The sequence below is a fragment of the Nelusetta ayraudi genome, unplaced genomic scaffold (genome assembly GCF_046127955.1).
Source record: "Nelusetta ayraudi isolate G7.1 ecotype Tasmania unplaced genomic scaffold, CSIRO-AGI_Nayr_v1 ptg000019l, whole genome shotgun sequence".
NCBI lineage: Eukaryota > Metazoa > Chordata > Actinopteri > Tetraodontiformes > Monacanthidae > Nelusetta > Nelusetta ayraudi.
The window spans coordinates 8,784,657-8,802,601 of NW_027466069.1; the positions used below are offsets into that span (position 1 = coordinate 8,784,657).

Here is a 17,945-nt window from a genome sequence, read left to right on the forward strand (position 1 = left end):
GTGGGAGGCGACGGCGGCCGCGCTGTCGACAAGCGAGCGGCAGTTCAAGGTTCAAAGGTCATGGGTCAAGGTTCAAGGTTTCTTTATGTGTATTTACCTGTGCAAACAGGAAACTCATCACATTCACAGTCGGACGCCACAGTATAGACAACACACAGTCCACATACTTTTTAAAGTACCGTGGCGATTGGTGTGCTTCTTTTGTATTAACAATAAATAAATAGATAATGATAATAACTAATATTAAATTCCATTAATTCAATGGAATTTAAGACAAACAGCTCATATAAAGAAAGTGCTCCAGTATCTCTCTAAGCTTTGATCTCATAGGACTCTTCGCCTCGTGGTTGTCCCTATTCAGCCTGAACAACAGCAGTTCATTAGTCAACTACCCGCCGGTTCAGCTCAGTGGCAATAAAGTGAAGGGAGGCCGGGTCAAAGGTCAAGCTCACACTCCACAGGTTTTGCTCCGTACCTTCATTTTAAAGATGACTTGGCCCTACCTCTCAGAGGCGGTGCTCACTCAGGCAGCTGCTCCATCTAAATCCCATTCTAGCAAAGTTAATCCGCGGAGACACACACACACACGTGCACGTGCACACACAGACCGGTAAAGCTGTACTGGGCCCTGAGGCAGCGGGTGGTGGCACCAGTGGGTTGCCATCTGCTTGATCATCACCCCATGAGTCGCCAATGCCACGCCTGATTGGGCGCCGCGGTCACCAGGAAGCGCTGAGACCCTCATCACGGTGACTCTTATTGGTTGAAGAGATTAAGGATTTGTTGTGTTTTGTTTTTCCTTTTTTTTTTTGCCTTTATCAAACACAAACACTCAGTGGATTAATGCCTGTATCAAATGGTTCTTGACCTCAACACTCACACTGCGTTTGAATCCCCTCAGAGGTAATTCCACTGTTCTCAGGGCCTCTGGGAATCAGAGCAAAGGAGGGCGATATCTTCCCTTAGTGTCGTGATCAGAGTCAGTATCTTCCAATCCCAACCTCATTTCATTGACTAGTAATGAAACTCAGTCATCAATCTTGGTTACCTGCTTCTCAGATTCTATCTTAAATCAAATATGTATTCTGCTGGAGTGGTACGGAATATTATTGCTTCACAAGACATGATTCGTGAAATTTTTCAGTGCAAAAAGCACATTGATGTGATTATTGATCTACTTGAATGGTGTTGAAATTTGAAATGCGTCGTCTTTGTTACATTGTCATTCTTTTGAATTTAGATTTGATCATGTTCTGTGTCTCTAGCCAGTCATTGAACTCTCCGTGAATTGCTGTGCCCTCTGTCTCTGTCCGTCCTTTACTTCTTTTCACTTTGCACTGTGCGTTAAAACACACAGTTCTGGAAATCAGCCCTTTGGGATGTCACAATAGGTGCACTCTCATACACTCCAGTCAGGTGAACACCCCTGCCCCCTGACACTGTAAAAAAAAAAGAAAAAAAAAGGGGCTTTCAACAGAGGGCTAAATATGCTGAGATGTGCAGAACTGGAGACTCTGTCGGAGAAGTGATGAGAGAAACTGCCGCATTAAAAACCCAGGATGAAAAATAAAGATAAAAAACATTAAGATTTAGAACAATACACATTGCACTGTATTGTTTTATAACATTGGTAGTAACGTTTTTCTTAAGATATGTGCATGCATTTGAGCTGCTGTGCTGGACTGTATTTTTCTTTTTTTTTCTTTGTATAGTAAGTACACGGATCAGTTTCTCTGTGCTTGTGTCAGCACAGCTTCATGTAAGACGACCAGCTCCTGGTTCTGTGCCAGCTGAGCTGAATCCACAGCAGCAATTTGCCAAGGTCATCCCGACTCTGATTCTGGGCCTCTGGGAAATGTGCCTCACATACCTTGGCAGCGCCGGCCTGAGTGGCTTGAATTGCCACATGACTGATAATCTGTTGATTTATTATGATCTAATAAAGCAAAAATAATTCACTCCATTAAATTGTGGAGAAATGCACGTCGTGAGTAATTTGAGAAATTAACTGAGACTGAAGCTTTTAATCCTACAGAAAATAATCGATGATTGCGTAAAGCTTCATGTCTTCCTCTCCTCCTTCACAGATGGAGCGTGAGAAGGTGAACCTGCTCACCAACCTGCAGGACTCCCAGAAACAGCTGGAGCAGGTCAACGGCGCGCTGTCCGAGCACCAGGAGAAGGTCAACCGCCTCACCGAGAACCTCAACGCCATCCGCAAGCTCCAGGCCAGCAAGGAGCGCCAGTCGGCCCTGGACAACGAGAAGGAGCGCGACAGCCACGAGGACGGAGACTACTACGAAGTGGACATCAACGGCCCCGAGATCCTGGAGTGCAAGTACAAGGTAACGGATCGACGGGGCGCAGCGTCGGGTCGGGTTGGGTCGGGTCGGGTCGGGTCGGGTCGGGTGGGAACGTTCTCAAACGGCAGCCACCCTTGAGCTGGTGTCGCTCCGCTAGGTGGCCGTGTCCGAGGCGGGGGAGCTGAAGGAGGAGCTGAAGACGCTGAAGGCCGAGTACCAGGCCTGCCAGTCGCGCTACGAGGACGAGCGCACCCACCTGGAGAGCGACGTCACCACTCTTGGAGGAAAGCTGGCCGCTCTGGAGAAGATGTGCCAGACGGAGAGCGTGGAGAAGGCCAAGCTGGAGAAGGAGCTGCGCAAGGTGAGAGGAGCCTGCGGCCTGCGACCTGGATCAAAGTCCTTCTGTTTGTTTCTTTTTTATTGGTGATGCAAAAAACACAACATGACAGTAACAGTAGACAAACAATAAAGAACAATAAAGAAAAAGCAGCACATGTATGGGGCACACTTCAATATTTGAATTAGGGACAAATGTCCAAGTTCTTTGGCTTAAATAGGGTGCGATAATGTGCGAAACAATAGGTTAAGATAGAATAGAATTAACCCCCCCCCCCCTCACGTCCGCAGGTGAGCGACGTGGCCGGCGAGTCCCAAGGCAGCCTGAGCGTGGCGCAGGACGAGCTGGTGACCTTCAGCGAGGAGCTGGCCACCCTCTACAACCACGTGTGCATGTGCAACAACGAGACGCCCAACCGCGTCATGCTCGACTTCTACAAGGAGGGCAAGGGCGGCCGGAGCAGCCCCGAGGGCCGCGGCCGCCGCTCGCCCATCCTGCTCACCAAGGGCCTCTTCCCCGAGTCGGGCGAGCGGGCGCCCTCGCCCGTCTCCTCGCTGCCGTCGCCCGTGTCCGACCACCGCCGCGAGCCCATGAACATCTACAACCTGGTGGCCATCATCCGGGACCAGATCAAGCACCTGCAGCTGGCCGTTGACCGCACCACCGAGCTGTCGCGCCAGAGGGTGGCCTCGCTGGAGCTGGGCACCGTGGCCGACAAGGACAAGGAGGCCTGCATGGAGGAGATCCTCAAGCTCAAGTCCCTGCTGAGCACCAAGAGGGAGCAGATCGCCACCTTGAGGACGGTCCTCAAGGCCAACAAGCAGGTTGGTTGGTTGGTTTTGGCCGCGCGCTCTCTGAATGTGTTTGTTAGGGTTTCTTTTTTTATGATAATATCGCACTTTTCTAGGCACTCAAAGCACTTTACATTGAACCCATTATTCATTCACACCACATTCACACTGGTGGGGGTGAGCTCCGTGTGTAGTGATGGAAGCGTGGCAGCTGATCTACGCCAATCTGCCCCTCCGACCACCAACCACCAAACATCCACTCACATTCGTACAAGGCAATGTGGGTTCAGTGTCTTGCCCAAGGACACAACGACAGTCTGGGATGGAGCGGGATTTGAACCGGCAACCTTTCAGTCATTGGGACAACCCGCTCTACCTCCTGAGCTTACAGTCGCCCGTATAGAAGAAGGTCCCAGCTATTTTTAGGTCCACTCAGCTGCGACAGCAAATGCTTCAATGGAGGAGGTCTGTTTAACAAAGGGTGGTGGAGACGGCGCCTTTATGATGTCAGCTGTTCAGGGTAGCTGTGTGGCAAGGATGTGTGTGTGTCTGTGTGTCTGTGTGTGTGGGGCCCAGCCCTCCTTCAAAGCGTGTGTTTGGTTACTCAGGGCCGTAAAGAAAGGCAGGCATTAAAAGTCCCTTTAATTCATCGCACAAACCAGCAGTTCTGTCAGCGACGGCGATCGGCCGATGGTCGGTTTTTAGCTAATAATGATAATAATAATAATAACTTGAATTTATATAGTGCCTTTCAAAACACCCAAGGGGAACGTTCCAGAGCATCTCCAAGAGTCTGCTGAACCAGTTTCCGTGTTCTGATCTGCTTCCCTTCCTTCTCCCGCAGACGGCCGAGGTGGCTCTGGCCAACCTGAAGAGCAAGTACGAGAACGAGAAGGCCATGGTGACGGAGACCATGATGAAGCTGAGGAACGAGCTCAAGGCGCTGAAGGAGGACGCCGCCACCTTCTCGTCCCTCAGGGCCATGTTCGCCACGCGGTAAGGAGAGACGTACAGCGGGAGTAGAAAGACGAGAAATCTTCTCACAAAAGAGAAATCTCCTTCAACTTGGAAAGCTAAGATAGATGTAGTGCTAGGTTGGGTTTCTGTGCCACAGTGTGCCTTGTAAATGGTCTGAAAAGGCTGAATGGAGTCAGTCGGAAAGGCAGCATTCAAAGTCAGGTTTTTAAGCAAGCCTGCTTGACGTGTTTCGTATTTAGGACACTGTCAGGCAGACTTCCATGAAAATATGGTGGTGCATGATGGCATCTAACAGGGAGCCAGACCCTTATCGCTCAATGTATATTCTTAAATATATATGTATTTATATATGAAAACCATTCTAAGGGTATTGGAACCAAATTATTTTTATTGTACTGCGAATATACACTTTTATGAATGTATTTATGCCCAGTATGTTAAGCTTTTACCAATACAGAAATCATAAATCAAGCCAAATTTTACCAGCTGGACCTTTAATACTGCCGACTAAATGCAGTACTTAGTACTTACTCAATGCGACAAGCGTACACAATAAAACCAGGTAATCTTAAAATGAGATTATCTTCATAACGTGATCCGTGCACGCCACATGTTGGCTTCGCGGCATCATTGTAACGTGACGTGTTGGTGGAGGGGTGTTCGGGGGGGGGGGGGGGGGGCACTGTTTGTTTTTCTTTGAGAATTGCGGTCAGGAGAGAGGAGTCGGCCCACTGATGCTGCCCGCACACACAGAACAGAAGGTGCATAATCTGGGTATCGTTTAAATATGTCACTTAAGTGCAGTGTTGTTGTTCACTGATGCCGCCTGCTGTGTGTGCACATGTGTCTGTGTATGTGTGTGTGTGTGTGTGTGTGTCTGTGTGTGTGTGTGTGTGTGTGTGTGTGTTTCGGGTGCGCCGGCGCACGCACTAATCTATTCTGATTCCAAAGAGATGCCGGTCAAAGGTTTCCGTGCGTAATCCCATCTCATCTTGGGGGTCTGGATTACACGTCGCTCTGCTCCAAACGCAGCAGACCTGCAGCTTGCTTGTTTGTTTGCGTGTTACTTCACCAGTCAAATGATCACTTCGAGAGGCGCAGAAGTGTTTTTTTTCCTCTAGGGAGTGCTTTCCGGGGTGCAAAAGTGACTACTGGCGGACGGTCGGGTTTGAAAGTTGTCCCATTTTCACCTTGCAACAGCCGTGAATTACCTCCGCAGTTCCAGGCCCCTTGAAAATCCCCAACAAAGCTCAAGCTGTGCAGTGGGAGGAGCCTCCGGAGGAGAAGTTTACACCACTTCCCTCTCACTAATTGAATTCCGAGGCCTGAAGTGCACTGGCTAAAGTAACTCCATCTACCTGCAGAGTCTAATCAATTAGTAACAGGCAGAGCACTCGGCTCCGTGTGTGTGTGTGTGTGTGTGTGTGTGTGTGTGTGTGTGTGTGTGTGCCACGGTGAGGAGCCAGATGGCCGCAGGATGAAGGTGGAAAGCCGAAAACCAAAACAAACCGGGGCTGCGGCACAATCTCGTGCGCATCGTGCGATATTAATTTTCACCACCCCCTGCGGCTCGTGCGACGCCGGATCATGTTTACGGTGAAGGAGCGGAGCCGCTGCAAAGGTGTCTTTAAGCTGCTTTCGGCTTGTGAGAGGCTTACGATATTGACGACACACCGACAGCTCGCCGCTCGGCGCCTCGCTGGTGGTTCTGGTTCCCCTGTTTACATTCAGGCCCTCGCGCATTGGTATGTAAATTCTCATCCACCCAGCGCGCAGTAGTCGGGTCGGAGGAGTGTTTTTGAGAGGCTCGGGGCCGGGGGGGGGGAGTCGCCCGACTGAGGTTTTCCCACACTCCCCCCCTGCTTTGTTGTGTTCCCGTCCCCCCCTCTCCTTCCGTCCTGCCACCGCTCCTTCTAGTCATCTGGTAAAAAGAAAGGCAGGAAGGCTTTCAGCTGGAGCCCACTACAGGAGCCTAATTTGACGGCCCTCTTTTTTTCATTTTCATGGAAATCGCCACAAAGACCGCACAGCCTGTGACGGTGGATTTCGGAGGCGAGGAAAAAATCTCTCAGATACGACTGTGTGGTTTTCCACAAAAGAGGCTGGAATAGAACCAGTGTTTAGTTTTTGTGTGTGTGTGTGTGTGTGTGTGTGTGTGTGTGTGTGTGTGTGTGTGTGTGTGTGTGTGTGTGTGAACCTTGTGTGCCTCCCGTAGCTTCAAGTCGCGTGAGATCTTTTAGTTGGGCTCCATTCTGTGGGCGCAGGCTTGAACATCTTTGCATCTCTGCATCGCTTTTTAAAAAAAATATCTGTACTTATATGGCCGTGTGTGTGTGTGTGAGGGGGGGCAGGGGTGCATTCGTTGGTCCAGCTGCAGTCTCTATGGTGTCATGTGAGCATTAGGCTCCAGCGGCCCTCCCACATTCCTGAGATTTTGCCCGGACATGTTTTCAGCTCACGCCGGCAACCGCTAAAGATGAGTCCGTCACGTTTTTTTCTCCCGACCCAAACGTGCGATCTTCATCACGCTGCACCACCACCACCACCACCACCTCCCCCGGTTGTTGGCGGTACTCCCCTTTCATCCCCCTCCTCCTCCTCCTCCTCCTCCTCCTCCTCCTGCTCCCCGCTCCCTTGATGATCGTAGCCGTCCCACTGTGACAAATCAAGCTCCAGACAAGACAGCAGCTGACATGGGTGTGTGTGTGTGGGTGGGGGGTGTTCTGTGGAAAAAAAAAAATGTCAAGAATTTGGACTGATTCCAGCCCTCCCTCCTTATGCAGCCTCAGACGACAATGCTGCATCCAGCAGATAAATAAGGAAAAAGTGCTGAAAAGATGTAAATTTGAAAGCTCCTCAGTCTCAGCAGACACTCCAGTGCCCCGCCCTCAACTCCCACCGCCACCACCACCACCAGCGCCACCACCACCACCATTGTACCTCCACACCCCATCAGCAGTCCCCCAAAAAAGGCTCCTATTGTGTCCTCCCAGTCCCAGGAATAGACTCCTCAGTCTTTTCCCGGGAAAAACCGCACACCCTCTCCTCCCCCCACCCCCCATCCGCTCCCTCCTCCCCCGGCGGTCACCCCTCCATCTCTTACTGGGCTTAATGAAGCAACGCTGATCCCCTTTGTCTGGGTGTGTGCGTCCCACTGGGAATCAAACTGCATGCACAGGAGGAGGGGAGGGCACATATCCCGTTGGGATGGTGGTCCGTCGGTGGGGGGGGCCAGAGTTCACGTGGCACTGGAGCGCATGCGGCATTTAAATCACCTCTGCGCCTCTGGGAATTCACCCCTGTGGCTTTGTTTGGAATATTTCCTCTTATGTATTCCTTTTTTTTTTTCTTTTTGTTTTACGGCTGTGGCCTGAGAATGATCCGTCTGTTCTCTTTTAACATTGAAAGGTCCCATCTCGTGCAAAATTCACTTTACCAGTTGGGGTCTCTAGCTGCGTTTCCATTCCAGTTTTCCGCAAAATAAAAGCGATATTTCTAAAGTTTCGACAAAGTGCGATTGCGAGTTTGCAGCTGTTTCCATTGAATGAATGGTTGTTGTATTTTTCTCTTTGATTACTTGTAAAAAAAAAAAAAAATCTGTCTCCTCCTCCGTCCAATCACGGCATGCCATTTTCGCTTGAAGTGAACTGGTCACGTGACCCCCCCGTACGCCACGTCCGTTGACGCTTAATGCAAAAAGACTCTTTTGCGATATACCTCTATATCGATACGTCTGAAAAACCACCTCACAAGAGCGTCAAAACATTTTAGCGACATTTCAGAGGTTTTTCGAAGTTTAGGTGTTTCCATTGCCAGTTCTTGATTGCGATATTTAGCTCTTACTCAGTTCTAGGGGTGATGGAAACGCAGCTACTGACAGTCTGTAAGACAGTTGAGGGACCAACGCTCTCTCTGGGATGTTTCCAAGTGAATGCAGAGAAATTCATCCTTTACTTCCATCGCTTGGTCCTTTTTTCAAGTGTGCTGTGTCGGAAACTGCCCTTTGTGATGTCACAAAGGGAAGTTGTTTGTCCCAGCCAGGCGTTTTTTTTTTTTTTCCCACTCTGCAGGACTGCCTCGCATGCGCCTCGTTTTAGTCTCCTCCCAGGCTCCCAAAATCAAGTATGTTTGCAGGAGGCTGTAAACAGAGGGCTAAGCATACTATTTTCTTTTTTTTCCTTTCGCGAGCTATGCAGTTTGGAGGATAACTAATAGTGCAAGGCTGCTCCCGTGAAATATATGTCGTCATGTAAGCTGGCACGATCTCCAGTACTAGAACAGTCCAAGAAGCCTTTGACAGGCCAACATGTCAAATTCACTCCCAGAAAAGTGGCGGGCGAAGCGGCAACACCTTGAAACAAAACAGGTATAACAACTGCGTTCTGCCTTCTGGTGTTCCCACACTTTTAACTGACCTCTCGATAAATACTTTAATACCAGCTCTTAAAAAGGAGCAGGGCGAGGCCGGTTTGGAACGCCGGGCGAGTGCCAGTCAAGTCCTTTCAGGCAGGTGCGGCAGTCTTGGCTGTCGGCTGTTGTTGCTCTCTCAGTATATAGGAGAGGAAAAGTTGCAGATACGGTCGTACCCACACACGCAGGACAACGGAGAGACAAAATGGGAGCCGGGAGGGAGGACGCAATTGAAGAAGAGAGCGGTGAAATGGGGGGGGGGACCCAGCGAGGGATGGAGGGAAGCTGGAAGCATTCAAGAGTGAAGAGAATAAGAGCAGATGGAGAGAGGAGAGATGAGAAAATACCTTGGCTGACCCAGTTTGTGTGTGTGAGCGCGCCTGCCTGCCTAACACTCAGAGCACGTTTAAGGGCACAGGAGGGGAAAATATCAGGCTCTATAGTGTAGAACCAGAGAGGCCGAGCTCAGTATGACACAAGAGTGGAAAGACGTCCAGTTTCTATACTCTCAGCTGGAAGCGCAAAGTCTCACTTCTCCAGGGAGTGGAGGCTCTTCTGTTATTTCTCAGATTTTCTTTCACTTTTCTCCATCTCCTCCTCCTCCTCCTCATCAGCTGACTCCTCAGGTGATGCGGGAGAGATCGTCACTAAGACCTCGGGGGTTTAAGGCTTTTATCCTTTGTTTATGTTACCTATTCTTAACCCCGGCACATATCGTCCTCCTGGTATGGAGCGGAGATGCGGGTAGAGCCCAGATGTCTTAGCTGTTAATGGCGAGTTATTAAATGGTGCAGTTGAGGCCCCACCTATGATTTTGTTTTTTTGCTTCTGTTGTTGTTGTTCTACTTCTTCCACTGTTTTTGTTTTGAGTTATTACGCAGCAGCCATTCAAAGCAATCACATGCTGCCAGCTGCGGATTATATGAGCTTGAGCTGATAAATATTTTATTTAATGAAAAAGTTTCTTGCCAAACTGATGTGGATGGAGCTGCGCCTGTGAAAACAGGGTTTTAAATATGGAGCACTGTCGCCACCTAGTGGTCAGGAAAGATATTGAGGAACCGATGGAAGGATGGAAGTTCTACTTTTTTCACATTTTTCCCTCTGTGAATGTTATTACCTCATTTTTTTTTTTTAATGTTCATTTGCAAAAACGTTGATGCAAATGTATGAACATGCTGGAGTGAATCTTCTTCTTTGGGTTAGAGGCTGATAGAAAAGATTGCCACTGTTGTCTTGAAGGTCCAGTGTGCAAAATGTGGCTTGATTTATGATATTTTTTATATTTGTTAAAGCATAACATACTGACCATAAATACATTAACAAAAGTGCATACCTGTAGGATAATAAAAAAAAATAATTGGGTTTTCCTCCCATTAGAATGGTCCTCATGTACATAAGAACATACATAGAGCGAGGGTCTTCTCCTCCAGCTTGTGCCACCATTTTTAAGGAAGCCCACCTGACAGTGCCCTGAATACGAAACATAGTGTGAGTTTGGCTACCTTGAATCCAAATAAGTTTTAAATACTGGACCTTTAAGGCAAGTGGACTGGTTTTGGCAGCTTGAAGATGTTTCTCCTCCCATCTGAGCGGCTTCCTCAGTTCATCTACCAGAAACCAGTCCGCTTGCCTCAACTCAACCTTCAAAAATCCCGTAGCCTGGACGACTGAGAACCTTCCGACATGTTTTAAATGATCACCATTCATTATTGTCATTGCGTACCTTAATTTACACCCCCGCTCCTCTCTGTCTCCGCAGCTGCGACGAGTACGTCACCCAGCTGGAGGAGATGCAGCGGCAGCTGGCCGCGGCCGAGGACGAGAAGAAGACCCTCAACTCGCTGCTGCGGATGGCCATCCAGCAGAAGCTGGCGCTGACGCAGCGCCTGGAGGACCTGGAGTTCGACCACGAGCAGGTCCGCCGCGGGGGCACCTCCGGGCGGGCCAGGGCCCGCGCCAAGGCCCTCGGCGGCTCCGGCTCCGGCTCCGGCTCCGGCGCCTCCATCCCCAACGTCGTCCCGCACGTGAGTCCGAGCCTGAGCTGCTCCGGCCGCCCCGAGTTCAACAACGCCATGCCCAACGGCATCCTGGGCGGCCCGGCGGTCTTCTGCAGCGAGAAGTACAAGATCTACTGCGACTGAGGCAAAGCGGGACTGCTGTGTACAGTGTTAAAGAGCCCCACTTGCTCCGCTTTAGCTCCCCGGCCCGGCTGCGCCCCCTAGGGACCGCTGTGTGACTAACCAAGCTGCTTGTGTGTGCTAGTGTGTCGCTTCATGGGGGTTGGGTGGGATGCAGATATATGTACAGTGTGCACTAGACATGTTTGGCATGCGGGCTCTGCGGATGTGGGTGTAACGGAGTGTCTAATTCTTTCCGCCGTCGTCGTGGTGGTGCCGTACGTACGATGTAAAAAAAAAAAAAAACGGCGGCGGCTTCTGTTGCTCGTCGGGGTCGGAAATCGCGAAAGGAGGATGTCAGTCGGTGCGACGACTCGACATCCTCCGCCCTCCGGCTTTGCCTCTGTCGCCACGGGTGCTCCTTCTCTCTCTCTCTCTCTCTCGCTCTCTCTCTCCGTCCAGCAGCCCACTGTCCAATCAGGTGAATCTTTAAGATCGACGACCTTAAAGATAAACGGAATGATAATATGCAATCTCCCCGCCCACGGCTGCTTTTCACGCTAGCGGGCGGGGAACCACAAGTGTGATTTTTTACAGAGAAATCCAAAAAAAAAAAACCCCCCCGATGAATCTCACCAGTGGGCTGGCTGCTTCTCTGCCGTCGGAGACGTTTCGACTTTACGATTTTAAGAAAAACGTAACAATAGGAGCACCTGTGACCACAAGCGTTATTATTTTTTTTTTGTACTCTTATTACGTCAGGATGATTTTAAAGCTGTGACGCTAGCACACCAATACAATAGGGTCAGTAGAATCGCATGGCTTCGTGACTTCAGAGGAGCAGAAAAAAAAAGAGAAGAAAATGTTATGATGCTTTTTTAACAGTTTTTCTGTGGGTGTGCGAGGCGACGCGCTGGCGTATTGACGGGGCTCCACGTTGTTTGCAGAGGGGCGCGATTGGCGTGCGGTGAAATTCCAGGAGGGCTATTCCATGTGACCCATCACGTTGCAAAGGATCCTTTTAGAGCCATATACATATATATATATCTATCTATCTACACAAATATATATATATATATGATAAGGAGAGAAAGAAGGTTTGACAAATCGGTCTTCAGCGCTAAATAAAGTGCACTTCAGCACAGGTGCCTCAGGTTCCTGCCTCCGTCCGCTGATCGTGAGCAGAGACACAATAGTTTTGATCAAAAGATTTTTTTTTTTTTTATTAACGAGCAAATTCTGAAAGAGCACAAATCAAAAATAATAATAATAATGATGATGATGATGATGATCGTGAAAAAAAAAAAGAAAAAAAGAAGGCATCCACGCGTTGGATCCAGAATCTGCAAAGCAAACCGACCGCTCGGCAAAAGTGCCTGTCGACCCCAAAACGCGTCCTTCGTCGACCTTCATCCGTCTTAGTGAGGCCCCTCCTTCTCCCCCCCCCACCCCCGCCTCCTCATTCTTCCGCCCACCTCACCTGCCTCTCGGTCGTCTCCTCCCCCGTCTCCCTCCCGTGTGCTTGTCTCTTGGTTGCCTCAGCTCCGTGTCTCGTCTCTCAGTCACCACGACGACCTTCTTCTCTTTTAGATTGTCCGCAGCTCGCGTCCCCACCATCGCCTCCCGCCCTTTATCTAGAATGAGGAATCCATTGTCGCCGTCAGGTAATGACCAATGCTCCCCGTCCTCTCGCTTGTGTGTGCGTGTGTGTGTGTGTGTGTGTGTGTGTTTTCGGAAGGGCCCTCACACTTCCTCAATCTTTAACTTCTGCAAATGGAGCATTTATTTTTGTTTCGTCCCGGTTCTCGTCCGTGCGTGAGGATCGAAGAGCGTTGTGATATTTTTTTAGTAACTATCCACAGTAGCTTTAACCTCTTTTGCGAGCTAGCAGGTATAGAAAAAAAAAAAAGAGACAAGTGGGGCTCGTGTTTTATATAAATCCGTGTATTGCTTGTGGATCGTAGAGGAGTCAGCAGCACGATGCTAAAAGCAGGGTTGACGTAAGGAAAAAAAACCCTGCAAGATTCTTTTTGTATTCTCAAACGATGCATTTCTGCGACGAAGCTATATATGAAACTTCTATTCTTGATACGATCGCGTTCAGGTTTTAATCTTGCAGGATCCTCCAACAGTATTTCTCTTCCTCTCGATGTTCTAGAGAGGGATCCTGATCACTCCTCCGAAGGAGTGAGAGCAGTCAACCCTGCTTGAGTGTGCATCCTTAAAGACACAGCACACCGCATGGAGACATTAGGATGTAGGAAGAAAAAATAAAGAGCAACTTCCTATGTCCTACTCACTGAGTTCACTATTAAGTTCGTCATTCACTTAACTTTTAGTGGCGTGATTCGTTCTGTTACCGTTGGGAGTTGGGTTTTTTTTTTGCGCCGACTGAGAACCCGACGAGGCGGCGTAGAGGGAGGAGAACTTGACCGACGTCGAGTCGAGTCGAGTCGAGAAGAAGTTGAGAAAAAGTCCGAGGCGCTGTCTGGCGAAGACAGCCGGACTTTTTGAGGGGTTCGGACAAGAGGTGAATCCAGGGGGAGAAACTCCTGCAGAACGTTGAAGGAAAATATAACTGTAAAAAAAACAAAAAAACAGAGGACATTGATTCAGATTAGCAGAGCTCCCAACCCTCTTTTCCTCCCTTGTACAGGCTCGGTGCTGCCACCGAGCAGTAGGTAGATACCAGGATGTGACGGTGATTAGAGATCCCCCTCCCGCCCTTCCTTGGCTCCATCTAGTTTGAGATCGATGTCCGGCCTCGCCGGTGTCATAGCAACGTGCCACCGAAAAAAAAGAATCTCCTCCTACCTCTGCTTGCAGGCTCCTCCCACTTCACCTTTTAAGTTCAAATACAAAAAAAAAAAAAACACACCGCGACTCCATCCATCCATCGTAGTTTCTGACTCATCAGTAAGCCTGCATGCAACAAAAAAAAAAAAGGAATTCACGATTCACGATTAGATCAACGGCACGGGAGAAACCCTCCCCTCCCCTGACGCCTCCTCGCTCCAAACCAACCTGGGTGGTGGGCTCGTAGTTCCCACTCTCTTCCTCTGGACTTGTGAGTCTTTGGCTTCCCCGCTGCAGATGCAGACGTCCAGGCTGCGGGAGAAACGCCTCCAGCACGTCGACGTCCCTCCTGGGTTTAAGTGCCACGAGATGAGAAAAATATTAAGAAGGATTTTTTTTTTTTTTTTACGTTTCCAATTCGAGATTAAAGTCGAAAATTCAAGAATAAAGACGACATTTCGTGAATAAAATTTAAATTTTGCAATTAATGTCAACGTGAAGTCAAAATGTCGAGAGGCTCTGTGGGTGAACCATCCAATCTACTCGCCAATTTTCTTTGCGTCAACTTCGTTCATGAAATTTCGTCTTTTAATGTCGACTTTTCTCACAAAATTTTGACTTTATTCACGAAATTTCAACTTAAAGCTCGAAATGAAAAAATCTTCTTCCTGGAATATTTTTTTCTCTTCTTGTGGCCCTAATCCTCTTTGGTAGTTCTCCCTCCTCGGGTCTCCTAACACGGCCTCTGTTCTGTCGTTTGGACTAACAGCCGCCGTCCGATTCTAATGTGATTCCGAGCTGATCATCTTTGTTTTGTTCTTTTTATTTATTTATATATATAATTTATTTTTTTTTGCAGTAATTATGGTAGTTCGGCGCCGATGACAAAGTACCAACGACTAGACTGAATTCTGGTCCGGCGGCTGCTGACAAACAAACAAGGGTCAGCATGACCTGGCCACTACTTGCCACTACTGAAGAAAAACGATTAAACAATTAAAACACTGTGTATAAACCCTGAGTTCCTATTTGGAAAACGTGACCCGCGTCAGAAAGAAACTTGGTTTTTGATGTTGCAACTCAAAGCCAATTTCTCACAAGTCCAGCCTAGTGTAATGCTGTTTGCTGATTGGTCAATGTGAGCGCCCAGGATGAGACAGGGGGGCGGGGAGTTGTTTCTCTTGTGTTAAAAACAAGCTGTTTGTTCAATTTTATATATTTTTTTTTTTCATTTTTTTGGTTTGTTTTCGTTTATATGTGCACTTTCATTATATAGGACTATAACAGACTATTATTAACCTCTAGGAAAGCGTGGTAGTATTATGGTTTGTGAGTAAAACTCAGTATAGAAATATAGGATGATGCATCCGTCTGAATCATCTAATCTTTGGTGACAGAAACTATTTACTCAAGTATGAACCTCACAAACCTAATATTATGACCTAATCCTCAAGATTTTATCCATCAAATAATCTTTTTTGTTTGTTGTTGTTGTTACATCTTATGCTGTCGGTGTTTCCTTTCTGTTTGTTCTACTGCCATGTTCTAAACAAAAATCCAGGGTGATCAAATTCTGGGGTTTTTTTCATGTATTTATTATTCCTAGGAATAGCTCAAATAACTCGATGAAACTTGACAACGCTCTGAACTCAAAGAGGTGAGTCGTGTTTTTCGGCGGCGGAGGGGGAAATTCAAGTGATGCAATATGATTTTTTCCCCCCCCACCACCACCACCGGCTTCTTACCGAGGGCGTTCAACTGAAACGGGATCACTGGCCTCCAGAATTCTCCGCAAGGGCGACAATTAAATTCCAAATTGGAATTGCTTCATTCTCTCTTGGTTTTATCGTGCCAAATCCTGGCACACCATTTAGATTGGAAAGAATCGAGACAAGCCGTCACTGAGGAAGGTCGTAGTCGGGGCTGCCCCCGTGCGAATGCCGCCGGGCTTTCGTTTTTTGGGTTTGCTTTCGGTCTTTGTTTCTGACCAGTAGTGCCTTTCATTGTTTCAAGGGAGAATCTTAGACTAGCGTTTTATCTTTTCTGTTGTTTCTGGTGAGGACTTTGGGTTCAAAATGACTGTGAGCAGCAATAAGTGCAAAGGGAGATATCCCCCCCGGTTTGCACGAGTGAGGTGATAGTTTTGAAATTAGCTCAATTCAAGTGAAATTGCGTTGAATTCTGCAGGTCAGTGATCCACTCAAAAAATTCAGGGGTATTAAGAAAAGGTTGGTTTGTTTTTGTTTTGTTTTTTTTTTACTAAACTTTGGGAACCAAAAGAAATCCCTTTGGCCTCCTGTTATTGAACAAAATGCTCCAAGCATCTGTGCGTCGGGGTGCTTCTGTGTACTATCGGAAACATCTGCGTATCTATAGCATCGTTTGGTGAAGGTAATGTGATCTCAATAGTATTGTTGATAAAAAGAAAAATGTGCAGAGAGCGCATTAATCTTTCTTTTTCGTCCAATATTTTTTTTGTTGTTTTTTTTTTTTATCATTTCGTTTTTTTAAAAATCTTTTTTATATCATCTTTTGAGCATTGTGTTTTCAGGAAACAGAAAACAAAGTTGGCATCAACAAGCTTGAATAGTGCCATCATAGCCAATGCTTGTTTGTTGAGGCATTAAAAGTTACCAATATGGACGAGAAGCTAAAAGACAAAAGTGCAATTCAGATACCGTTTTCGTTAAGAGGGAAAAAACAAAAAGAAGAAAAAGTTTTCTGTTTGCTGGAAGCGATAGCATTGTGATAAAAAAAAATAGCTGTGCAAACTTTATATTGTCATATTGTGTTCAAGTATTGATCCATAATGAGAATTTGATATCTTTATATGAAATAACGACTTCACCCGTATGTTGGTATTTATTTGAATTGTCATGCAGTACTGTATTCTCATCAGTAATGTGCATTATGATTAGTGGCATATTGATTATGGCTAAATGTCATATGCATGTTTCTCAGTCATGGGACCTTTACACAGAGAGGAAAACAAACACGTAAAACTTCATCAAGGTTTTCAAAAAAGAAATTGAAAAAAAAAATGAAAATAGATAGAACAGACGCGAGTGAAGTCTGATGTATTACTGCTGAGCTAAACCTATGAAAGTGTTTTGTTTGTTTTCTAGAGCACAGGTGGCCGTTTGTCTGTGTAAAGGTAGTCATACTGGATAAAATCAATAAATGTGACTTAAGTTCCAAATAAAATAAAAAAAAATACAAAAAAGTGTTGTCCGTGTGGTTATTTTCCAACGTCTGCGCTCAGCAGCTGAAGAGTTAACCGTTAGCAGCTGGGAGTCAGGAGCTGGGGAACTTCCCAGCTGTCTGAGCAGCTCCAGGACGTGATCACATTTCACACAAAGCACAAAAACACTTCCACCACCGAGTCCCCCGGCCCCATCCCTCTCTCTCTCTCTCTCTCTCTCTCTCTCTCTCTCTCTCTCTCTCTCTTGCTCTCCCCTTCCTTCACTCCTCCCTCTCCATCCACGTTTCCCATTCCTCTCCTCCTCCCCATTCCCTTCCTTCTGCAGAAACTCCCACACAATGATGGAAGCCACTTCCTCTTGACCTTTGGTGGGCCGGCACTTCCTGTCCGGGCTCTGGAGGCCAGCGCTCGGCCCAGTTAATTCTGCAAGTCCGCTTGTGTGCAGAAAATACAGAAACAGAAACTCCCCTCACTCGAAGAACTGTTGTTTGGGTATAAATATCATGCAGCGTATTTGTGACTCTATTTTTATTTTTTCTTCTCAGAAATAAACGTGCGGTAGAGCACATTTAATAAACAAAGATTAGATCCAATGTTTGGTAGGAAAGCAACTGTTCAGTGAGAATCATCTCACTTGCTTGCCACCAACACTGTCTTGATATCAACTCCATAGTACCATATCCTACATTACAGCAATAGAATCAAAAGAACTTGCAAAATCAGTGAGATAGGTGCCACTGACACAGTTTCCTTGGCTGCTGGACGATGCTGATAACCGGTTTCCTGCGAGGGAGCCTCTTGCGGGAAGCTGCAGGAGTTACAATTCCAATAAAATGATAAGATTTGCTTGGGATTCGCTGGAGTGATAGAGGTCAAACTGCAATGACTGTGGCTCTGAACTTCAGCCGGGATTTTTCTTATTAATCCAAAGACGGCACGAGTTGTCGCAGCGGAGTTCCCTAACTGATTCAAGATTTGATTCCCACTCAAATGAATCATCGACAATGG

General features: G+C 47.4%; 1 protein-coding gene across 4 annotated transcripts in view; it reads left to right on the forward strand.

Annotated features, from left to right (window-relative positions):
* The window catches only part of LOC142888558 (protein bicaudal D homolog 2-like), a 44,987-nt gene extending 28,029 nt beyond the window's left edge, over window positions 1-16,958 (forward strand). Inside the window, exons 6-12 of one of the 4 annotated variants that reach the window (XM_076026978.1) lie at window positions 2,088-2,345; window positions 2,461-2,664; window positions 2,931-3,464; window positions 4,276-4,427; window positions 10,582-10,846; window positions 12,530-12,603; window positions 14,595-16,958. In XM_076026978.1, coding sequence (XP_075883093.1) covers window positions 2,088-2,345; window positions 2,461-2,664; window positions 2,931-3,464; window positions 4,276-4,427; window positions 10,582-10,846; window positions 12,530-12,577 — 1,461 coding nt within the window. In that variant the 3' untranslated portion in view covers window positions 12,578-12,603; window positions 14,595-16,958. Of the gene's footprint in view, window positions 1-2,087; window positions 2,346-2,460; window positions 2,665-2,930; window positions 3,465-4,275; window positions 4,428-10,581 lie in introns of all 4 variants that reach the window. The other 3 variants (XM_076026977.1, XM_076026979.1, XM_076026976.1) reach the window with 3 other exon arrangements.
* The last annotated feature ends 987 nt before the right edge of the window (window positions 16,959-17,945 follow it).